At 42.8% G+C, this 20,494-nt stretch overlaps 2 protein-coding genes across 2 annotated transcripts in view; one reads left to right on the top strand and one right to left on the bottom strand.

The window, feature by feature from the left end:
• ALDH7A1 (aldehyde dehydrogenase 7 family member A1) overlaps nt 1-17,988 on the bottom strand; it is a 36,485-nt gene extending 18,497 nt beyond the window's left edge. The window contains exons 1-8 of the mRNA XM_030869758.2: nt 17,786-17,988; nt 16,448-16,501; nt 15,834-15,899; nt 9,299-9,379; nt 8,849-8,972; nt 6,103-6,235; nt 4,353-4,397; nt 733-810 (exon numbers count right to left, since the gene is read on the bottom strand). Coding sequence (XP_030725618.1) covers nt 733-810; nt 4,353-4,397; nt 6,103-6,235; nt 8,849-8,972; nt 9,299-9,379; nt 15,834-15,899; nt 16,448-16,501; nt 17,786-17,977 — 773 coding nt within the window. The 5' untranslated portion in view covers nt 17,978-17,988. The remainder of the gene's footprint in view (nt 1-732; nt 811-4,352; nt 4,398-6,102; nt 6,236-8,848; nt 8,973-9,298; nt 9,380-15,833; nt 15,900-16,447; nt 16,502-17,785) is intronic.
• Nucleotides 17,989-19,810: 1,822 nt separating this feature from the next.
• LOC115860008 (large ribosomal subunit protein uL14-like) lies at nt 19,811-20,265 on the top strand. The gene has a single exon (XM_060295456.2). The coding sequence runs from the start codon at nt 19,862-19,864 to the stop codon at nt 20,210-20,212; it is 351 nt and encodes a 116-aa protein (XP_060151439.1). The 5' UTR covers nt 19,811-19,861; the 3' UTR covers nt 20,213-20,265.
• The last annotated feature ends 229 nt before the right edge of the window (nt 20,266-20,494 follow it).

Consider the following 20,494-nt stretch of genomic DNA (forward strand, 5'->3'; position numbering starts at 1 on the left):
ATAACATTCTGCCAAGTGAAAGCAGCCGGATATAAAGGCCACATGATTCCATTTACCTGAAGCACCCCGAAGAGGCAAACCAACAGGCGTGAAGTCGATGAGGGGCTGCCAGGGGAAGGGGAGGGGGAAATGACTGCTAATGGGTACCAGGTCCCTTTGGGGGTAACAAAAATGTCTGGAATGAGGTAATGGGGATGGTTGCACAACACTGTGACTTACTATTCTAAAAACCACTGAATTGTACATTTTTAAGGAGAGAACTTTATGGTATGTGAATTACATGATGATTTTTAAAAAACAATAAATTAGAAGCTGTGTCTCCAGGGTTCCCTTTTTTGGTCAGCTGAAGAACCCAGAGAAGAGGCTAGGTCCTTGGTGGGGAGTGAGAAACCAGAGCACAATTCCACAGCTTTGCTTTGTAAGTGAGCACGTTGATAAATCAAGCGTTAGGAAGCCATGGGCTGCACAGTGGTACGGCAGGGTGTTATTTTAGGATATAAACACCTTACAGTAGTAGCTCCGGGCAATGAAAAAGACAGTTCTCACTCATCCTCCAACAGACGCTACACAGTAATGAAGTAAAAAGCCCAATGAGATCCGTAACAATAATGATTCCAAAAAACCACTCACCTCCTGAGCTATACCGAGTTTCGAAATTCTAGTAAAGATGATTCTAGTTGATCAACCCAAGCCCTTCAGCAGAAAGACACTCCGGGCCTACTATTGACCTACCCAATATCCGCTCCACCACAAGTCAAGGAACAAATCGCACCAGGCAGCTTGTTGTCCTCCAGAACCTTGGCTATTATCCTAGGGGAAAAAAGCAATTACTAAGGAAGGGAGTGATTTAATTTCTTACCATTTTTTGAAAAATGACAATAAATTCCAACTACGTGACTACTTTCTTTTTTCAACTTTCTCTCCCATCCCTCAAATATCTAGGCCTAGATTTCTCCTCACATACTACAAATGAGGTTTTCAAACACTTAAAAAGCAGGACTCTTGGGCTTCCCTGGTGGCGCAGTGGTTGGGAGTCCGCCTGCCGATGCATGGGACACGGGTTCGTGCCCCGATCCGGGAAGATCCCACATGCCGCGGAGCGGCTGGGCCCGTGAGCCATGGTCGCTGAGCCTGCGCATCCGGAGCCTGTGCTCCGCAACAGGAGAGGCCACAACAGTGAGAGGCCCGCGTACCGCAAAAAAAAAAAAGAAGACATGCGAAATAAACAAAACACCTAAAGCACTGGTCAGGAAGTTCAAGTGATCACTGTTCTCAAGTATTTTCTGCCAAACTCTGAAGACATATCTGGTTCAAGATGGTAGCCTGATTGCAGGGCTTGTTTTGGCTTCTCACCACAAATCCACTAAAATGATGTTAAAGAAATAAAAAGGGAAATATGGAATAAAACCCACAAAGATGAAGAAAATGAAAGATAGCTCCCATTAGCAAATGAGAGGTTTTGACGCATCTCTCCCAAGCAGAGCCAGCCAGAGAAGTGGTAAAGGGTGAAAAGGGAAAGAGGTTCGCCAAATCTAGACAGTATGCTGAGAAGACAGAGCAGAAGGCACTGGACCTGCCTGCAGAACCCCAGAGAAGTTCAGGACTAGTTTCCACTGGCTTCGCGCCAACCTCTTAGTCAGGAAATTGTGCCCTCCAGGCTAAAGTAAGGTGGACAAGCACAGCTTTTTCTCAATTAGTCTGCTTACAACTTAGGCTGTTAGAGTCAAAATGAGAAACACAGTTCAATGCTACTTAAATCTGATTTTAAGTTGTAAAAAATGGCTCCAGTAATTCTGATTTCTCTGGAACAGGGTTCTTTCATTGATTTTGAGCTTCCTGAGGAGCATGGGCCTAAATGGAGCAAAAGTTCTTTTGATCAATCATCCCAAGCTACTGGTTACGTTCTAATTTGCTTAACTTAAATTTCAAAAGGATCCAAATTCTGTACCCACTTCCATAAAAAAGATACCATTGTCATACCTAAGTAAATTCTCCAATTGTCCCCAAAAATGTCCTTTACAGCAGTTTTCTTTCCTCCACCCAATCAAGGACCACATACTGCAGTTGTCATGTCTGAGAGCAGGTGTCAGGCTGTGCAATTCTCTCCAGGGACTCAGGGTGTATCTACTATCTGTACAAGTAGCTGACTGCTCCTGAAGGGCAGGTATTTTGCTTTGGCCTGTGGGTAAAGGTTAACCAAAACCTCTTCCCCTAATGCATGAGAATCTGACCTTGGGTTAACTCTTTAGTTTTGCTCCTCAAGTTACCTGATAAATGCCAGAGTATCAACAATGCTACCTAGACAATACGGCTCATGGTAAAGATGACCCCTGACTGGTCAACTCAATCTAAACTGGAATAACGACCTGAGAACTACAACTGGAAACCTCATGCTTTTTTGCCCTTCTCTGAGCGCAGTGACTCCTATAACTGTATGTCCCTGGTGGGTGGTTGAAAGCCACGTGGATAGAATTGTTACAAGACATTTTAGCTCATGTGGGGCATTAGGCTTTTAAGCCAGGGCAACCTCCACACCTGTCCAGTATAGATCTCATCTCCTTTGCCCTGAATAAACTGCTACAAAGACACTGAATCAAGAGGAATACCTGATGCTATCCTCCTAGCAAACTATGTTCCTGTCCTATATCCTTCTGAACATATAGAGGTACAATATGTGGTCATTTTATGAGTCTGAATATTAGCTGAATTTTAAAAAATTCCCAGTGGACGTTGCAGCACCCTTGGTTAATTCCAGCACAATTTAGCATCATTTTACTTATTGTCTTACATTACAAAATCAGATAATATTCTCAATTACCTAAAAAAAATCATCCATGTTCCTATGAACACCTCAAACCCTTCAAAGGTTTAATAAAGCAAATATTTAAAAGCACAAGGCAAAAATAACTTAGAACGAATATCAAAATTAATAATAATTTAACCAGCTACTAATAACAATTGGCAAGTCAGTTCACTATGTCTACATTAATTTTTTTTTTGAGGATTTTTTTTTTTTTTTTTTTTGCGGTACGCGGGCCTCTCACTGTTGTGGCCTCTCCCATTGCGGAGCACAGGCTCTGGACATACAGGCTCAGCGGCCATGGCTCACGGGCCCAGCCGCTCCGCGGCATGTGGGATCTTCCTGGACCGGGGCACGAACCCGTGTCCCCTGCACTGGCAGGTGGACTCTCAACCACTGCGCCACCAGGGAAGCCCAAGGATTATTTTTAAAAATTGCCTGGGGAATCTCATCATTTTTATGTGCTTTGTACGTCAGTGTTCTTAATATTTAATTTGAACAACATTGCCTTGAAAGATATTGTTTTCTCAATATCACATATTCCTTTCAAGTAAACACTTAATACACGCTACTCTTTTTTTGGCCGACTTTTCACTTCCTAAGCCAGTGTTCCTAAAATGACCTTCCAACATTAAGGACCCTCTTATGTATAGAATCCATCACAAACTCTCTACCAGCAATTCTTTAAATCAGAGAATGTAGACCACACAAACGATGGAACATCAAGGGCCCACCGTCACCCTACATGGGAAGGCACTCTCTTCTATACATTCTCTAAATTCTGGAATGATAAATTAGTAACACTGATTTTATGACCTAATCAGAGTTGTCATGTTTCCAAATAGGAATAAATAAAACAGTAATTTTTTTACCCGAAAGAAGAATCAGTGGAATAATATAATAACCCTTTCTTTCTGCTTTGCTAACTGTCTATTAAACAAAAGCAGTAAAAGTATCAGGTGAGTAGAAATCAAGACCATTAACATGCTGAATAGTTGTAGCATAAAGCCCCTAAATTGCAAGGCTATTTCCTCTCTACTGGATTTGTTTTTATTTTGCAAGTGACAAAAAAAAATGTTTTAAGAGTTCAAGTTCAGGCTTCCCTGGTGGCACAGTGGTTGAGAGTCCGCCTGCCGATGCAGGGGACACGGGTTCGTGCCCCGGTCCGGGAAGATCCCACATGCCGCAGAGCGGCTGGGCCCGTGAGCCATGGACGCTGGGCCTGTGCATCCGGAGCCTGTGCTCCGTAGCGGGAGAGGCCACAACAGTGAGAGGCCCATGTACCGCAAAAAAAAAAAAAAAAAAAGTTCAAGTTCAACATTTATATCAGTATCTGGCATGTTTCCCAAGACTTAAATGTATGGCTCTGAAAAAGCTCTGTAAACGGCCTAACGATACAAAAATGTTATTACAACCAAAGAAGAAAGAGTTTATCCAAACTCCATGCTAAAATAAATAGGACACTTTCATGTCATATTAAAAATTCAGTGCCTATCAATCACCCTTTTAAGATTCTTCCATACCCAGAAAGAATACAGTCATACATACTTACTTTGTGACAGCTACACTAATGAGGGAAGTTGTTGGAGCTCCTTTCCTTATAAGGGTAAAAAAACAAAACAAAAAAAAGGCAGTTTAATTTGGTGGAAATCATAAATACCTTTTATTTTCAAGCAGAAGTCTTTGTGAGAAAAAGTTCTCTCCAATTAAGCAACTAAGCCTAGTAACTAAAAGAGAAATCTATCCTTCAGCTTGGTGCCTCTGGGACCTAAAGAACTATAAAACTTTTATAAATAGAAAAATGGCACCAAGCAATTCTGGACCTGCCTGCTGCACTGATCACAGGAACTGTTACATTAACCTCTGCCAATTAAGGAAACTGAGTAAAACAGAAAATCAATCAACATGAACTTCCATTGGAAGGCTCAGAGGGCTGAGGAAGACTATACAACTAGCCTTTGGTAACATGGTGCCAGATCATTAATCCTCCCAACTATGCCCTTGCTTTCATAGTCTTTGAATACCTTCAACTGAAAACAACACTAAGATCAGTACATATTAGCGGGACAGACAGAAAAGGAGCAAAGACAATTCTCCTGGTTTTCCCATCTAAGTTCCTCCATTGAACAGGAAAGCTAAAAACAAGCAACCGTTTTGTCATCTATAAATACTGACATTGTCCCAGCTAATTTTTACTATCACATATTTTATAGCGATGTAACATTTAATGCATCAATGGGAATATGGCCAAGTGCCTCAGAATCACTTGGGAATTCACCATCAAATTTTATTGAGTTAAAAAAAAGAATCGAATTTTTAAAAGAAGGTTGTGACGTATCACAAGTTATTTTTTTCCCTCCTATTTGTTCACTTAGTTTTCTGTTTGTTAGTATAGTATAATAAAGACTATCTGGTTTTCACTCCCAGTTTTCTGGCATACCCTGTTATCAACACCCCTTGGAATTTCCCGAGTGAGAGAAGTGTCTTTGTTATGCTAATTAGGTGACTAGTGGGCCCGCCCCCAAGATAGCGTCAGGATGGGTGCTGGTCATTGTTCACCAGAAAGATCAACCATGGGGAGGTGAGGAGGGATGAAGACTAAAGTCCAATCACTTGTACAATGATTTACTCAGTCATGCCAACGTACTAAAACCCCCATAAAAATTCTGGACTCCAAAGCTCAGTGGAGCCTCCTGGTTGGGAAGGTGACGTGTCCTCCCCTCACAGGGAGAGAGCAGGGAAGCTCTGAGTCTAGGACCCTTCTAGACCATGCCCTATATGTATCCTTTAAAATAAAACTGCAATCATTAAATATTGCGCTCTCTTGAGTTTTGTAGGCCATTCTAATGTATTACTGAAACCGATGGTTCACAGGAACCTCCAGATTTGTAGATGGCTGGTCAGAACTACAGATGTCCCGGGGACTGGGAACATCTGCAGCTTGCATCTTAAGTAGGGGCAGTATTGTGGAAGACTGAGCCCTTAAACAGGTGGAGCCTGACACTGAGTACAGATAGTGTCAGAATTGAATTACAGTACACCTGCTTGGGGTGGAAATAACTGGAAGGAACAGGGGACAAGGCTGTGTCAAAAAAAAGGAGGTCAAAAAAAAATAAATTTTACCAATGGTAAAATTTGTAATAATTAAAAATCAGCATTTCACAACTACCAGGTGTGACTTAGCTATGTTACTTAAAAGAGTAGTAGAAAACATTTCAATACATTTGCAATACTTTCAGTAGTACTTGAAAATAGCTAATTTTACTATCTAACTACTGGATAAGAAAATGAGCCGTTCTTACCAAAGGCAGGCATTCCCACAGATCATGGCGATGGCGTTGTTCCAGCCATACACCGCCACAGGGAAGTTGAACGCAGTTATGATTCCAACCAGGCCTACAGGATTCCACTGTTCAATGAGCGCATGGCCAGGTCCTGAGGAGAGGGAAAGCATGCAACATGCTTAAGCATGTTAATTTCATGCCTGTCAAGGTAATAAGAACAAAGTCTGCAATCTTTCATTTTCAGAACAAAGGTGCACCACACCAGGTGGCGACTCCAGATGCCGTGCAGCGGATCACTTTACACAGCTGTGGGATGTTGGTACATTAATGAGCATACAACAAAAGCTGTTATTACTACCACATTATCTTATAAACCATGAGGATATCCATTACGCCTCTGCTCATAGGAACTCGGTGTAGATCAGGGCAGTTTCAGTCCCATCTGGGAGACAAGGAAACTTCAGAGAGTAGATGAGACGTGTCCTAGGTGATGTGATTGCCAAGGGCAGGGCATGACCACAACACAGGAGTCATGACTCTCAGGGCCGTGTTCTTGATGTTCCGATGAAGCCCTCAGCTAACCTCTCTAAATTCAAAACAAAGTGGCTCATGTACAGGGAAAAAAGTTATAATAATTATAAAAATGCTGAACGAATGAAGTGCACAAATAAAGCTTTACATACATACAGGAAAACTGAAAATACAAATTGAACCATTTGCATTTTATAGACAAACTTTAAAGACACCATAATCCCACAAGGGCCTTATTTTAATCAAAGGCAGCTGGAGCAGTGAAGAAGCAGAGCAAGGAGTGTGAAGGTTCACAAAACCTGGTTAAAAGCACTAGGAAGGTCACGCTCCCAGCCATCCACCTTTCTGGCCACGCTCACGCTGCTAGCAAAAACAGGGAACCCATCACTTGCTGCACCTCATTCCCAGGCCCTTCCTTAGTCTAGGAACCCTAATCTCCCTGGAGATGATGTGCTGGTACAGCCTCACAGGGCCTCTTCCTGCAGGGCCTGCCTCCTCTTCTCTGCCCCTCCCGTCTTTATCCTCCCCTCAAGTAGGCCAGGGGAGCTCTTATAACATCCCTCCGTAGCTTGCCACACTTTGGTGTCTGGATCAGTACTGCAGCTGCCCTCAGGGTAAAGTCCAAACTCCATGAAAAGTCCCTACCCAAGGTTCCCTCTCTACCCATCTCTCCCCCTCATACTGTGCCCTCCAGCAGTGCTGAAGTTAACACAGTTACTAATGGCTAAAGGCAATCGCTATTATGTATCTAATTAAAGACAGTAACTGTACATTTGAAAAGAATCCCCTAACTTCCTACAAGCAGGGAATTTGCCCGATATTCTAAGAAAATATAGGAAAATACGATTTTTTTTTTTTTTTCTGGTACGCAGGCCTCTCACCGTTGTGGCCTCTCCCATTGCAGAGCACAGGCTCCGGACACACAGGCTCAGCGGCCGTGGCTCACGGGCCCAGTCACTCCGCAGCATGTGGGATCTTCCCGGACTGGGGCATGATCCCGTGTCCCCTGCATCGGCAGGCGGACTCTCAACCACTGCACCACCAGGGAAGCCCAGGAAAATACGATTTTTCAAAAAATTTCTTTTCCTGATTATAAATGTAACACAATTCCCATTGTGGAAACTTTGGAAAATATAGAAAAATATAAAGAAGACAATAACAACCATCAATAATTCTGCCATTACTACTTTGGCAGACTTCCACCCTGGTACTTTTCCTTGTTCTCATCATTAAGTACAAGGTTGGTGCCCGCAGCACAGTTTAACAACCAAAGACTGAAAATACCCTAAATATCCATCTTTTAGGAACTGGCCATCCTTACAACAAACAACCATAAAAAAAAGATGAAGGAAGTACCTTATTGGAATAATATGAAACAATTTCTAAGACACATTAAGTAGTAAAAACGTAGAGAACATACAGTTTGCTAACGTTTATGTTCCTAAAAGACATGTATTTGCCTGCACGTGAATAAAAGCTCTAAAAAGATACACAAGAAACCAGAAACATTCGATACTTCCATGGAAATACTATGGAGTATCCCGTGGGGAGGACAAAAACTTTTCATCCTTTACCCTTTTATTCCTTTTTAATTTTGTGATATGAATATATTACCTCTTCAAAAAAATAAAAATAATTCAAAAATAAGTAAATACAACTTTCCTATAAAATTTGGGGTTGGGGAAAGCAAACTTCATGATTTTTTTAATGCTTGCTAATAGACTACCAAAATTATTTACTCAACTTTTGTCATGTGATTTGACATGTAGGCCATTTCTAATGTTTCCTATGAATAGGACAATGAACATCTTCACACATGAACCTCAGTCACATTTCAGATTATTTACTTCAATTAGATTCTGGAAACTGGTATTAAGTATTTAAGGCTCTTTGGAGAGATATTTTTCCAAATTGTTCCCCAGACAGACTGGTGATCCACATTGCCAAAAGTCCCCATAAAAGAGTGTCTGTCTCACCCATGGACTTGCCAATTTAAAAAAATTTTTTTTAAAGTTTAAGCATTTTAATCTGATGTCTTCATCTGTTTTAATTTGCCTTTCTTAGTAAAGAGATTAAAGTTATTATCATATCTATGTATTACCTGAAATTCCTTTTTTGCAAACTGTTCACAGCCAGAGAAATTTTTGGAGCTCTCTGTATTAGAGTATGAAACTCTTAAAAATAAATAAAATAAAATAAAAAATCTCTTAGCTGAACTGACTTCATTGCTTACTTTCAGAAGGCAGGATGGGTCCCCCAATCATCCGAGATAAGCCAACAGCATAATCACAAATATCCACGTACTCTTGAACTTCTCCCACACCTTCCACTAAGATCTTCCCCATCTCCAAAGACACCTAAAAATACAAAAGACCAAGCCGTATTTTTCCAAGAGAATTCATACTTTAAAGATTAAATTTATGGTGGGGAAATCAAAACATATTTTGTTTGTTTTGTGATGCTCATAAACTTCATCAAGTGTGTTCTTATTTTTCTGAAGAATTTTAAAACCCAAGAATTGTCTTCACTTTTTCCTGTCCATCTTGTTAATCTTCCCTCTAAAGAAAAGATTTTTGAAATATATAAATTACTCTTCTTAAAAATCACAATCTTATACACAGGAGGACAACATAGCCTTATTCCTCACTCGAAGGATTGTATATTTACTACAAGAATACTTTACCAAGCTTCCTAGTACTTGGATCTTCTCCCGCAAGGCATCACCAATCTGTCTCACTACTTCTCCTCGCTTTGGAGCAGGAATCTAAGAAAACAGTGGAATTTTAGTGTCTGATTCAAAGTGTAAGCTTGTGTCTATAACACAGTAAGTATTAGATAAATGTGCAATAAGAGAACAAAGTACAAGCACATCAAAGACAACTGTTTTGATCCCATCAAGACTGTGACATGGCAGGCCCCAAAACCCATACCACAGACCAAAAAAAAATCCAGATGATACGTTCTTGGTGAGGCAAGGACTGTGCTAAGTACATAGAGAAATTCAGATTGAACACAACTTTTGGGGATGGCTCCAGAAAGCTCAGAATGCCTTACATACCTGTAACCCTTTATGATTCCCAGAGGTATTTTCATATGGGTCAAACTGACTGCATGCCCAGACCCTAAATTCAGCTTACTTACAAAGCTGGTATTCCATAATCCATTCAAATAGTACCACTCACTCACCAAATACTTCTAAGCACCTACATACTATGTGACAACAGCAGTACTAGGCACCGGGGCTAAAATAAGTGAGGCACTCATGGAGCTAATAATTCTTATCTAGCAGCAGTCATGGTACTAATAACAGGCGGGGGGAGGCAACAAATAATTACGAAGTGCCACAAGGGCTATAAAGACCAAGGAAATAAAGAGGTTTCTAAGACAGAGAAAACAGCAGGCTTGGAGGATAAACGGGTACATTACTTTACCTAAAAGGCTGTCAACCCAAATCTCCAAGGTGAGACTTAAGCTGAAACCTAAGGTTGGGAAAAGTCAACCATAGGAATATTCTTCCCAAGGAAAAGAAAAACGTGTAAGAGATCCATGGAAAATAAAAGTCTATCATATATGAGGGGCTGACTGAGGAGGACACTACGCCTACAGCTAGAAGGAGCTTTAAGGAGTCTGAATTTTACTCCAGGTGCAATGGGAAGTCTTTAATGGTTTTTAAGAGGCAGAATAAGATGATTCGCTTGAACTTTTCTAAGATCAGTGCCTTGATGGGTGTAGAATAAGTTGGAGGGGAAAAGAGTAGAAGCAGGGAGACCAACTAAGAACATGTTCTACTAGCCTAGGCAAAAAATACTGGTGACTGAGCCTTAAGATAGAAGCAAGGGAGACAAAAAGTGGATTCAGAATCTATTTTGGAAGTAGAATGGACAGAACGCACTAATGGAACAGGTATGGGAAATGAAAGCACTAAGGATGACTCCCAGGTCTCTGGCTTGAATAGCTAGGTAGATGGAAGTAGAATTACAGGGATGAAGATAACTCAGAAGAAGCATCAGGATTTTCTTTTGGAGGTGGAGTACAGGTTGGGCCATATTAAGTTTGAGATGTGATGCATGAATGGAGACGTACTTTCGCCACCTACGATGTCACCCCTTCTCTCCCTTCCAGCTCTTCCTGATTTATTCCACCTCTCCCTTGAAAGGCAACTAACAGGACCATTCCCATCCCCCCAGGCTGCTGCCAGTCCCCCCATGCCCTCCTCACAGAGAGGCCTCCCAGAGCTTGACCGTGAGCTCAGGGCTCTTCTTCACTCTCTCTCCTTCCCAGATGTACTCCAAATGTCTTAGTATAGCTTTTCTCAAGGGTAGCTTGGTATTCTATTAACATTTAAAATGTCCCCTGCTTTGAATAGGCAGTTCTACTTCTGGAAATTGAGTATATACATAAGTGTGCAGAAGTAGAGGTACAACAGCATTTACTGCAGTGCTGTTTCCAGTAGGAAACAGAAACCAGCTAAATGTCCATCGGTATATGATTGGTTTATTATGGAATAGCCATAAAATGGAATGCTTGACACTCTCTAAGAAGAATAGATTTATAAGGACAAACTTTTAAAAGCCATAAAAATAGCAAGATAAGCAAAAGTTTACTTACCATATGCATTAAGTTTGAAGGAATATAAAAGATATTAACAGTTGTAATTTCTGGGAAATGGAATCATAAGAGACTTTCATTCTCCACATTTTGTATGCGGATATTTGCCATTTTTACGATACCTGCACACTTTCAGAAACAGTAAACAAAAATTATAACATTAAATGAAGTAGCACAGATCCTTTGTATTTTCTAAGGCATGGAATGGGTTTAATAACGTTTTGATCGAATTTAGCCCACACATTTATAAACTTAGCAAATTGGTTAATTTCAACTCAGAATGGCCAACTCAGTACACATAGCTATTCTAAGCACATCTATTCTATCAGTCTTTCGACCACCACTTACTGCACACGTTCTATGTGCCAGATATTGTGCTAACCCCCGGGATACTAGGGAAACAAGTCAGCTACGATTCATGCCCCCTACAGCCAATGGTCGAGTGAGGGTGGTAGAAACAAAACAGGAGATTACAATTTCATGTGGTAAGCACCGTGATGGAGCTAGACTGCACAACTGGACCACCTATGAGTGTTAGCCTAGCATTACTTGCGGGCAAGGAGGTGGGAAGGAGGCTTTTTAAAGAAGTTTAGAGGGCTTCCCTGGTGGCGCAGTGGTTGAGAGTCTGCCTGCCGATGCAGGGGATGCGGGTTCGTGCCCCGGTCTGGGAAGATCCCACATGCCGCGGAGTGGCTGGGCCCGTGAGCCGTGGCCACTGAGCCTGGGCGTCTGGAGCCTGTGCTCCGCAACAGGAGAGGCCACAACAGTGAGAGGCCCGTGTACCACAAAAAAAAAAAAAAAGAATAAGTTTAGAGTTGAGACCTAAGACCTAAAGCATGACTGGTGTTCACCAGCTGAAGAGGTAGAGAAAGTATGGGGGACAGGGAGCATAACATACGCAAAGGCTAAAAGACAAGAGAACACGGTGATTCTGGAAAACTATAAAGACTTCAAAGAGGTAGGAGAGGAATGTAGGGGCCACACTGCCAAGGACTATGTAAAGGATCCAAAGAGCAGTGGGGAAATCACTAGAGGGTTTTATATGGTGGGGAGAAAAATCACAGTGCTTTTTAAAATACCACTCTAAATGTGGTATAGAAAATGGATTGGAGGGAGAAAAGACTCAGGCAGGAAATGAGGCCAGACAAGAGATGGTGGCTGTTTGGACCACAAAAATAGCAATAGAGAGAAATAGAATTCAAAGTGTTTAAGGCTTGGTAATTGATCAAGTCTCAACCCTGGCTACATATTAGAACCACCACCCACGCTTTAAACTACATTCCATCCCAGACCACTCAAACCTGGCTTTTTTTTTCTTTTTCCTCCAGCTTCCAAGATGATTAGTAGGAGCAGCAAGAGATGAGAAGAAAGGCAGGGTTAGGTGTGAGGTGAGGGATGTGAGGTGGGAGCGGGAAACCAGGAATACAGCCATATTCCCCGTGTGGGCTTGATCAGTCCCGGCGTGACGGGGCATCAATAACCTCAGACCCTCCTCAGATGGCAGACGAGAGCCCTCGTCCCTACACACCTCACCGTGAAGTAAGATTTAGAATGAGCATCAAAGGCAGCCATAGGAGACAACTATGACCACTGAGGAAGTACCAGCTGAGCCCCTGGGGAAGTACTACAAAGATAGCCACCCATGTTAAAGAGTTACCAAGTATCTGGTATCCTTTTATTCAGCTAGAGGAGCCCCATTCACAGTTCCTGTCATCTCTGGCACCTCCTCACCAGAAATGGAGAAAATGATGACACACACAGCGGATGGAGAGAGGCAGAAACAGGTGGCATGCAGACTAAACAGCTCATGAAAGAAAGCAAGAGTGAGAAGTCCCAACCAGGTTCCCTGTAGTTAGTTTTAGTTAAGAGAAAGAAATGTTTTTATAACTACTTTTTCATATTTTCATACTTTTTTTTTTTTTAAGGAAAAAGGAGACAAAGTTCCCTTTGAAAAATTCCAGGTTTAACACAAATGAACTAAACGAAACCGTGGTTTGTCCTCACAGGCAAGGTCATCCAGAAAGGTCAGGACCAAGCAGAAGTAGCCCCACATGAGTGAGCATCCAAGAGGAAAAGTGTATATACCAGGAGGGGATCAAGCTTTGGTCTGTTCTTGTTTGAGAACCAGCAGCCCTGCTGGCAGGAGTCCAGAGGCACAGTTAGGAAAGGCTCTGCTTCTTCCCTAAACTTTGGACTCAATTGCTTAACTCAAATTCTAACAAGTGGGATTCCCAACTGATTTTACCATCACCCAGGAAAGCCACCTGTTCCCACTTCGCACCCCGACTCTACTGAGAGGTCTAACAAGTAAAAGCAGAAATAGTAAGAATGTTAGGTGCAGAGGCTGGCCCAGTTGAGTAAAGGGCAGGCACCAAGTAAGAACCTGAATTCAAAAAGTAGCAACAACAACAAAGTACAGCACGATTTTAAAGAAAGAATCACAATGCCAGCTGCCACCCCCTCGGGCAAAGCCAAGACTAACCTAAAAGCCAGTTCAGGGAAAGAAAAGACCCTGAATTCACACAAATCTTTTTTCAAACAAGATTGTATTTACTGTGGGTAAAGACACACATATAATGGAAGTTTCTGGTCAAAAGTTTCACTAGCATTCAAAATAGTACATGCAAAGAGTGAATCCTAATGTGAATTATGGACTTGTTAATACTCATGTGTCCATATTGGCTCACCAATTAACATGTACCACACTAATGCAGGGTATTAATACAGGAAACTTGCAGAAGTGATGGAGAGTAAGGAACTCTACACTTACTGATCATCCTTCCGTTGAAGGGGTTCAAGCCACCCCACAATGGGCCCGTCTGGCATGTTCTTTGGCATTATTTTGAGCTAAAGGCAGTCAAAGCACAGTAGACTCGGAAAAGATTTCCAACACCTCCTTAACCGCCTACAAGAACTTAGAAAGTGGACCTATACCAGGAGCCATCGCCAGAGGTAACTTTTTATATCTGACTTATCTGCATGAGGGAAAACATTTGTTACCAAACACTTGCTCTTCTCACGTTCCTGAGATTTGTCCTCCTCTTCTTTGAAGCCCCAGGGCCCCCACCCCTTTCCTTAGATCAGGATGGTATATAAGCCTCAACTGCCTAACTGCCTTTGGGTCTCATATCTTTGTGTCTCCCCCTCACACAAAATTAAAATTTGTTTTTCTCCTGTCAATCTGCTGTATGCTGATTTAATTATTAGAACAGCCAAAGAACCTAGCAGAGAATAAAAAATTTTCCTCCCCTATAGTTTCACCCTAAAACTGCTCTAAAATATAAAGTCTATTTAAAAAAAAAAAAGTACAATTGTCCTTCAGTATCCACAGGAGATTGGTTCCAGGACCCCCACGGATTCCAAAACTTGCGGATGCTCAAATCCCTTACATAGAGTGGCTGAGAACAGTCAGCACTCCGTATCTGCAGATGTGAGGCCCGCAGAGGTGGAACCGGCTGACTTAAAATAATTTGACACAGCTTTGGTCACAATTCTCTAACCTGCTAAGGCGAACTTTACTCAGCACACTGCTTACTTCTGGAAGTGGTATTTTCTTTGTTGAAGGATATTTTTGATTGTATATAATGGAACTCTGAGCATAACTTAGCCAGAATTAAAGAGATGTTCTTCCTACTTTGCACAGAGGTGGTCTCTTGGCTGACAATAACCCTGCATCCAACCCAGGGCTCTCCTGGAGAGTCTGCCCTTCCCCAACTCCCCACAGCAATCACAGATTCAGGAGAAAAACAAAAAACCACTGAGGCTCAGCAGTCACAAACCCAGCAGCACATGGTTCTAGAAATCAAGCTCACGGGTACGGAGGTTTGCCCCTATCTGCAAGCACTTTAAATGATTAATTCATTTAACCCTCACAATAACTGAAGAGGTAAGCACACCTGGTCTCCCCTTTTTACAAGACAAAGCACACTAAGGTGAAGTAAAATACCCAGGGGCTGAGCTGGGTTAACCGACCGGATATTCCTGCTGCTTCGGGCCTTCAGCTGAAGACCAAAAGGGATATTCAGGGTGGGGGAGGTGAGGGAGGCCTGAGAGATCCAGACTGGGCCAGTTCTTTACTCTCCCCTCCTCCAGACCTAGGCCCTTATCTAGTGATAGCTCACTGTGGCCCGGCCCAGCTCCAGTCAAAATCCCTACACCAGCTCACAGAACTCCTGGTGGAGACAGACAAAGAAGGCAGAACCGGCCTCAAAGCCTCATCAGACTGTTGAGGAACTGGAGCCTAGGCCCGGTAAGAGGGGCCACTGCCATTTGAGCCAGGAATGTCGACCTATTGCTAAGATACCCTCACTCCCGAAAAAACTGGCAGGGAGAAGGAGCATACAGGTATTTTTAGGATAGATATTCCTTTCTCTTTGCTTAATTATAAATTCAAGTAACTTCAGTTGGAGAGTAAAGTGTTCATAGATCAAATTTATGCTACATTAGTAGAGTTCTATTCCCTTTAAAATCACCAAATTACTGAAGGCAGAGGAGATAGTTGCAGCCCCCAGGAGCTCCTGTTTCAGCAAGGGGGCACTGGCCTGCTCATCAGATGTCTCTTATCTCACCGTCATTACAGTAGGTAATCGTGCCATGGCCTCCATACTTACATCCGCCCAGATTCTCCATGCTTCTCTTGCTTTCTTTACAGTTTCTTCATAGTCAGCCATGCTGGCCTAAATAAAGATTTGGAGGGAGACAAAGGGTAAAGGAAAGGGCAGTGATGATCTTCTAAGAACACAGATTTTTGGAAAAGAATTGTAAAATCTCTGGTTGACCCTAAGATTTGTGGTTTAAAATGATTTTCACAGCCTACACTTCCAAAAACTTGCTGGAATTCAGTAAGTCAGAATCTGTGCTTTTTAAAACCTTGCTTCTCAAAGCGAGGTCCAGGAGCCTCATCTGTGAGCAATACCTGACGTGTATTAGAAATTCAGAACCTCAGGCTCCAACCCAGATTCAAGAGGTCAAAACATTCATTCTAACAAAAGTACCCAGGTGATCCAGAAGCATGGCCTTCAATGGACCCCCTCCCGAGTCCTCTCTAGGGTTCACCTTTTCTGGGGCACACACACCCCCATCGACAGTCTCCCTCAGATATTCTTAAATGTTACATTAAAAAGAAACATTATTCTTTGACTTTGAAAAGTTGTATTGCTCGTCATCACTGGCACAAACTCCCAGTGGGCATTCTGCATTTAAAAAAAAAAACAAACCCACTTACCTGTCGGACTCTCGCTATCGGCTCATTGTTAGCAGGACAATAGGTGGTGATAACCTTAAAACAAAAAGACGACCACCATAAATAGAAAATGTAATCCCAAACTGGGGGAGCAGATCAAATGGGGGAAGAAAAAAAGGGGAAAAAAGAGGCTAAGACACAATATTCAAATTCAGAACCTTTACACTAACTTGTTACAAATAAGCGACTCTACAGAGCTTTCATTTCTGACCTGAACATTCAGAACAACCTTTTCTGCAAAACCCACCTTCACCATTCTAAATACTAGGTATTTAAACAAAAGCCTAAATGTAATCCATTATTTTGCCTCTATTTCCATTAACAACAGAGCAAAGTTACAAGTTTAACTTATTCCCTCTCTCCCTTACTCTGCCCACCCTCTGGTAAGGGGTGAAATGGCCAAAGCTAGACAACCATGGGAAAGGCCTGTGTCCACACAAACTGGAGAGGTCAATTATAAAGAAAGAACCCAGGTGTAGCTTTAAAAAAGGCTTTCAGGAGAGGGTATTTATCCATGAATCTAATGATTGGATACCACAGGAAAAACAGGCTGAAACCACCAATGGGGGAGGGGGGATTTGGGGAACAATTAAAACCGCCTGCATCTCCTACAGTCACAGATAACTAAAAGATGTGTTTCCTCTAACAAAGCAGGTTCATTCAACAAACTATCAGAATGTTACATAACATTTTCTTATAAAAGCCTTCTTTTGTATGCAGCTCTCAAAAAAATCTAGGTGATAACAACCTAACCTTTCCATACTACTCTATAAAACATTTTATTGAACATTAACTGGGTGTCAAGCACGGTGTCAGGCTCTGGAAATAGAGAAACGCTGAAAACCCAGCCCTCAAGGAAGCTCAGAGCCCAATGAAAACATGATAGGATTTCAGCAAGTCCGAGCTTGCATTCCAAAGGATTTCAGAAAAGACAAGACAAAACTATACTGTAAAACAGTACCTGTGGCGCACCTCACATGTGAGGAGCCACAGTCAAGCACAAAATTCCGATAATTTCCACCGCTAAGCGTGTGGCAGTTCTCACTAGAGTGCCGAACTCTGCCGGCACGGTTTCAAGTATGCGGGGGAACTTCAACCCCAACCAGCTCCAAAATGAACTCGATTCTCCATAACACACGGGACCTAAAATCTAACGGTATTTTTAAGACATTCTACGTGAGGAAACTTTTACTGTGGACTTCAAAACTTCCCACCCAGTACAACCGCCGACAGCGTCCGTGGGGACTCGAGCTGGGCAGTGCGTGTCCGGCCTCCCGGGGCGAAGTGAGGCCGCAGAGATTGCCCGGGACACCCGCATACCTCTCCCCGGCCTCCCCAGCTTCCATTATACACGCCCTCGTTGTCCTCGCGGAGCCCCAGCTCCTTCAGCCAAGCATACTGGGGCTGATTGATGAGCAGAGTGGACATGAAGGCGGCAGGCCTGTTCAAAGGTCCCGTGAGCTTGCTCTTCCTTGGAACGTACACGCAGAGCAGACGGCGAACTCGCCACATACTGAACCAGGGAGGCGCACTGCGCCTGCGTTCGGAGGAGCAGCTGAAATAGGGCCCCGCCCCCCACCCGGAGGAACCCATTGGGCAGGTCCGGTCCCGCCCACAGGGTCCGCCCCCTCCCTCGGCGTCTCCCTGCCTATTTGGATCTTCCGCAAGAGCCCGGAGCTGTAACCTGTAGCTTAACACCGGCCTGAAACAGTGGGGCTGGGAGGAAGTGAACGGGCTACTGCCATCTGGTGAAAGAGACTGGGAACAGCGGCAGCAGCTAGAATTTTTTTTCAGCAAAATATTGGCTCTACAATACAGTAGGTTAGAGCAGGCCTTGTCAGACTGAAATGTGCGAGTAATCACCTGGCCATCGTGTTAAATGAACATTTTGATCTGGTGGGTCCAGAATGGGGTCTGAGAGTCGGTATTTCTTTTTTTTTCCTGCTGTATTTTTTTAATCTTTATTGGAGTATAATTGCTTTACAATAGTGTGTTAGTTTCTGCTTTATAACAAACTGAATCAGCTATACATATACATATATCCCCATGCACCGAGCTGATCTCCCTGTGCTATGCGGCTGCATCCCACTAGCTATCTGTTTTACATTTGGTAGTGTATACATGTCCATGCCACTCTCTCACTTCGTCCCAGCATACCCTTCCCCCTTCCCATGTCCTCAAGTCCATTCTCTAGTCTGTGTCTTTATTCCTGTCCTGCCCCTAGGTTCTTCAGAACCTTTTTTTTTTTTTAGATTCCATATATATGTGTTAGCATACGGTATTTGTTTTTCTCTTTCTGACTTACTTCACTCTGTATGACAGACTCTAGGTCCATCCACCTCACTACAAATAACTCGATTTCATTTCTTTTTACGGATGAGTAATATTCCATTGTATATATGTGCCACATCTTCTTTTTTTTTGTGGTATGCGGGCTTCCCACTGTTGTGGCCTCTCCCGTTGCAGAGCACAGGCTCCAGACACGCAGGCTCAGTGGCCATGGCTTACGGGCCCAGCTGCTCCGCGGCATGTGAGATCTTCCCGGACCAGGGCACGAACCCGTGTCTCCTACATGGGCAGGCGGACTCTCAACCACTGTGCCACCAGGGAAGCCCCACATCTTCTTTATCCATTCACCTGTCCATGGGCATTTAGGTTGTTTCCATGTCCTGGCTATTGTAAATAGAGCTACAATGAACATTGTGGTACATGACTCTTTTTGAATTATGGTTTTCTCAGGGTATATGCCCAGTAGTGGGATTGCTGAGTCGTATGATAGTTCTATTTTTAGTTTTTGAAGGAACCTCCATACTGTTCTCCATAGTGGCTGTATCAATTTACATTCGCACCAACAGTGCAAGAGGGTTCTCTTTTTTCCATACCCTCTCCAGCATTTATTGTTTGTAAATTTTTGATGATGGCCATTCTGACTGGTGTGAGGTGATAACTCATTGTAGTTTTGACTTGCATTGCTCTAATGATTAGTGATGCTGAGCATCCTTTCATGTGTTTGTTGGCAATCTGTATATCTTCTTTAGAGAAATGTCTATTTAGGTCTTCTGCCCATGTTTGGATTGGGTTGTTTATTTTTTGATATTGAGCTGCATGAGCTGCTTATATATTTTGGAGGTTAATCCTTTGTCAGTTGCTTCATTTGCAAATATTTTCTCCCATTCTGAGGGTTGTCTTTTCGTCTTGTTCATGGTTTCCTTTGCTGTGCAAAAGCTTTTAAGTTTCGACGTGACCAGATTGGGCGGGGCGTTGGAGTTGAGATCTCAGTGTCCTTTATACCTACTTCCTTTTTGTCCCTTTCCAGCGTTCAAGACGTCGAAGTGAGGACGTGGTGGGTCCTCTGGTGCGAAATTCCGGATTTCCTTGGGTCTTCCAGTTGGAGCCATGATCAACTGTGCTGACAACACAGGAGCCAAAAATCTGTATATCATCTCTGTGAAGGGGATCAAGGGACGACTGAATAGACTTCCTGCTGTTGGTGTGGGTAACATGGTGATGGCCACAGTCAAGAAAGGCAAACCAGAGCTCAGAAAGAAGGTACATCCAGCAGTGGTAATTCGACAACAAAAGTCATACCAGAGAATAGATGGTGTGTTTCTTTATTTTGAAGATAACGCAGGGGTCATAGTAAACAATAAAGGCGAGATGAAAGGTTCTGCCATCACAGGACCAGTTGCAAAGGAATGTGTAGACTTGTGGCCCAGGATTGCGTCCAATGCTGACAGCATTGCATGACTCTTCGGTGTATTTGTAAAAGAAAAAAATGATAATAAAAATTATTTTCTCCAAAAAAAAAAAAAAAAGCTTTTAAGTTTCATTAGGTCCCATTTGTTTATTTTTATTTCAATTTCTCTAGGAGGTGGGTCAGGAAGGATTCTGCCGTGAATCTCAACCACCGTAGTGCTCTCAACCACTGCGCCACCAGGGAAGCCCCCTCCCTGCTGTGATTTATGTCATAGAGTGTTCTGCCTATGTTTTCCTCTAAGAGTTTTATAGTGTCGGGCCTTACATTTAGGT

This window comes from Globicephala melas, chromosome 3 (genome assembly GCF_963455315.2).
Source record: "Globicephala melas chromosome 3, mGloMel1.2, whole genome shotgun sequence".
NCBI classification, from domain to species: Eukaryota; Metazoa; Chordata; class Mammalia; order Artiodactyla; family Delphinidae; genus Globicephala; species Globicephala melas.

Coding starts and splice junctions, on each gene's coding strand:
- LOC115860008 (XM_060295456.2), top strand. CDS start 19,862: ATGATCAACTGTGCTGACAACACAGGAGCCAAAAATCTGTATATCATC.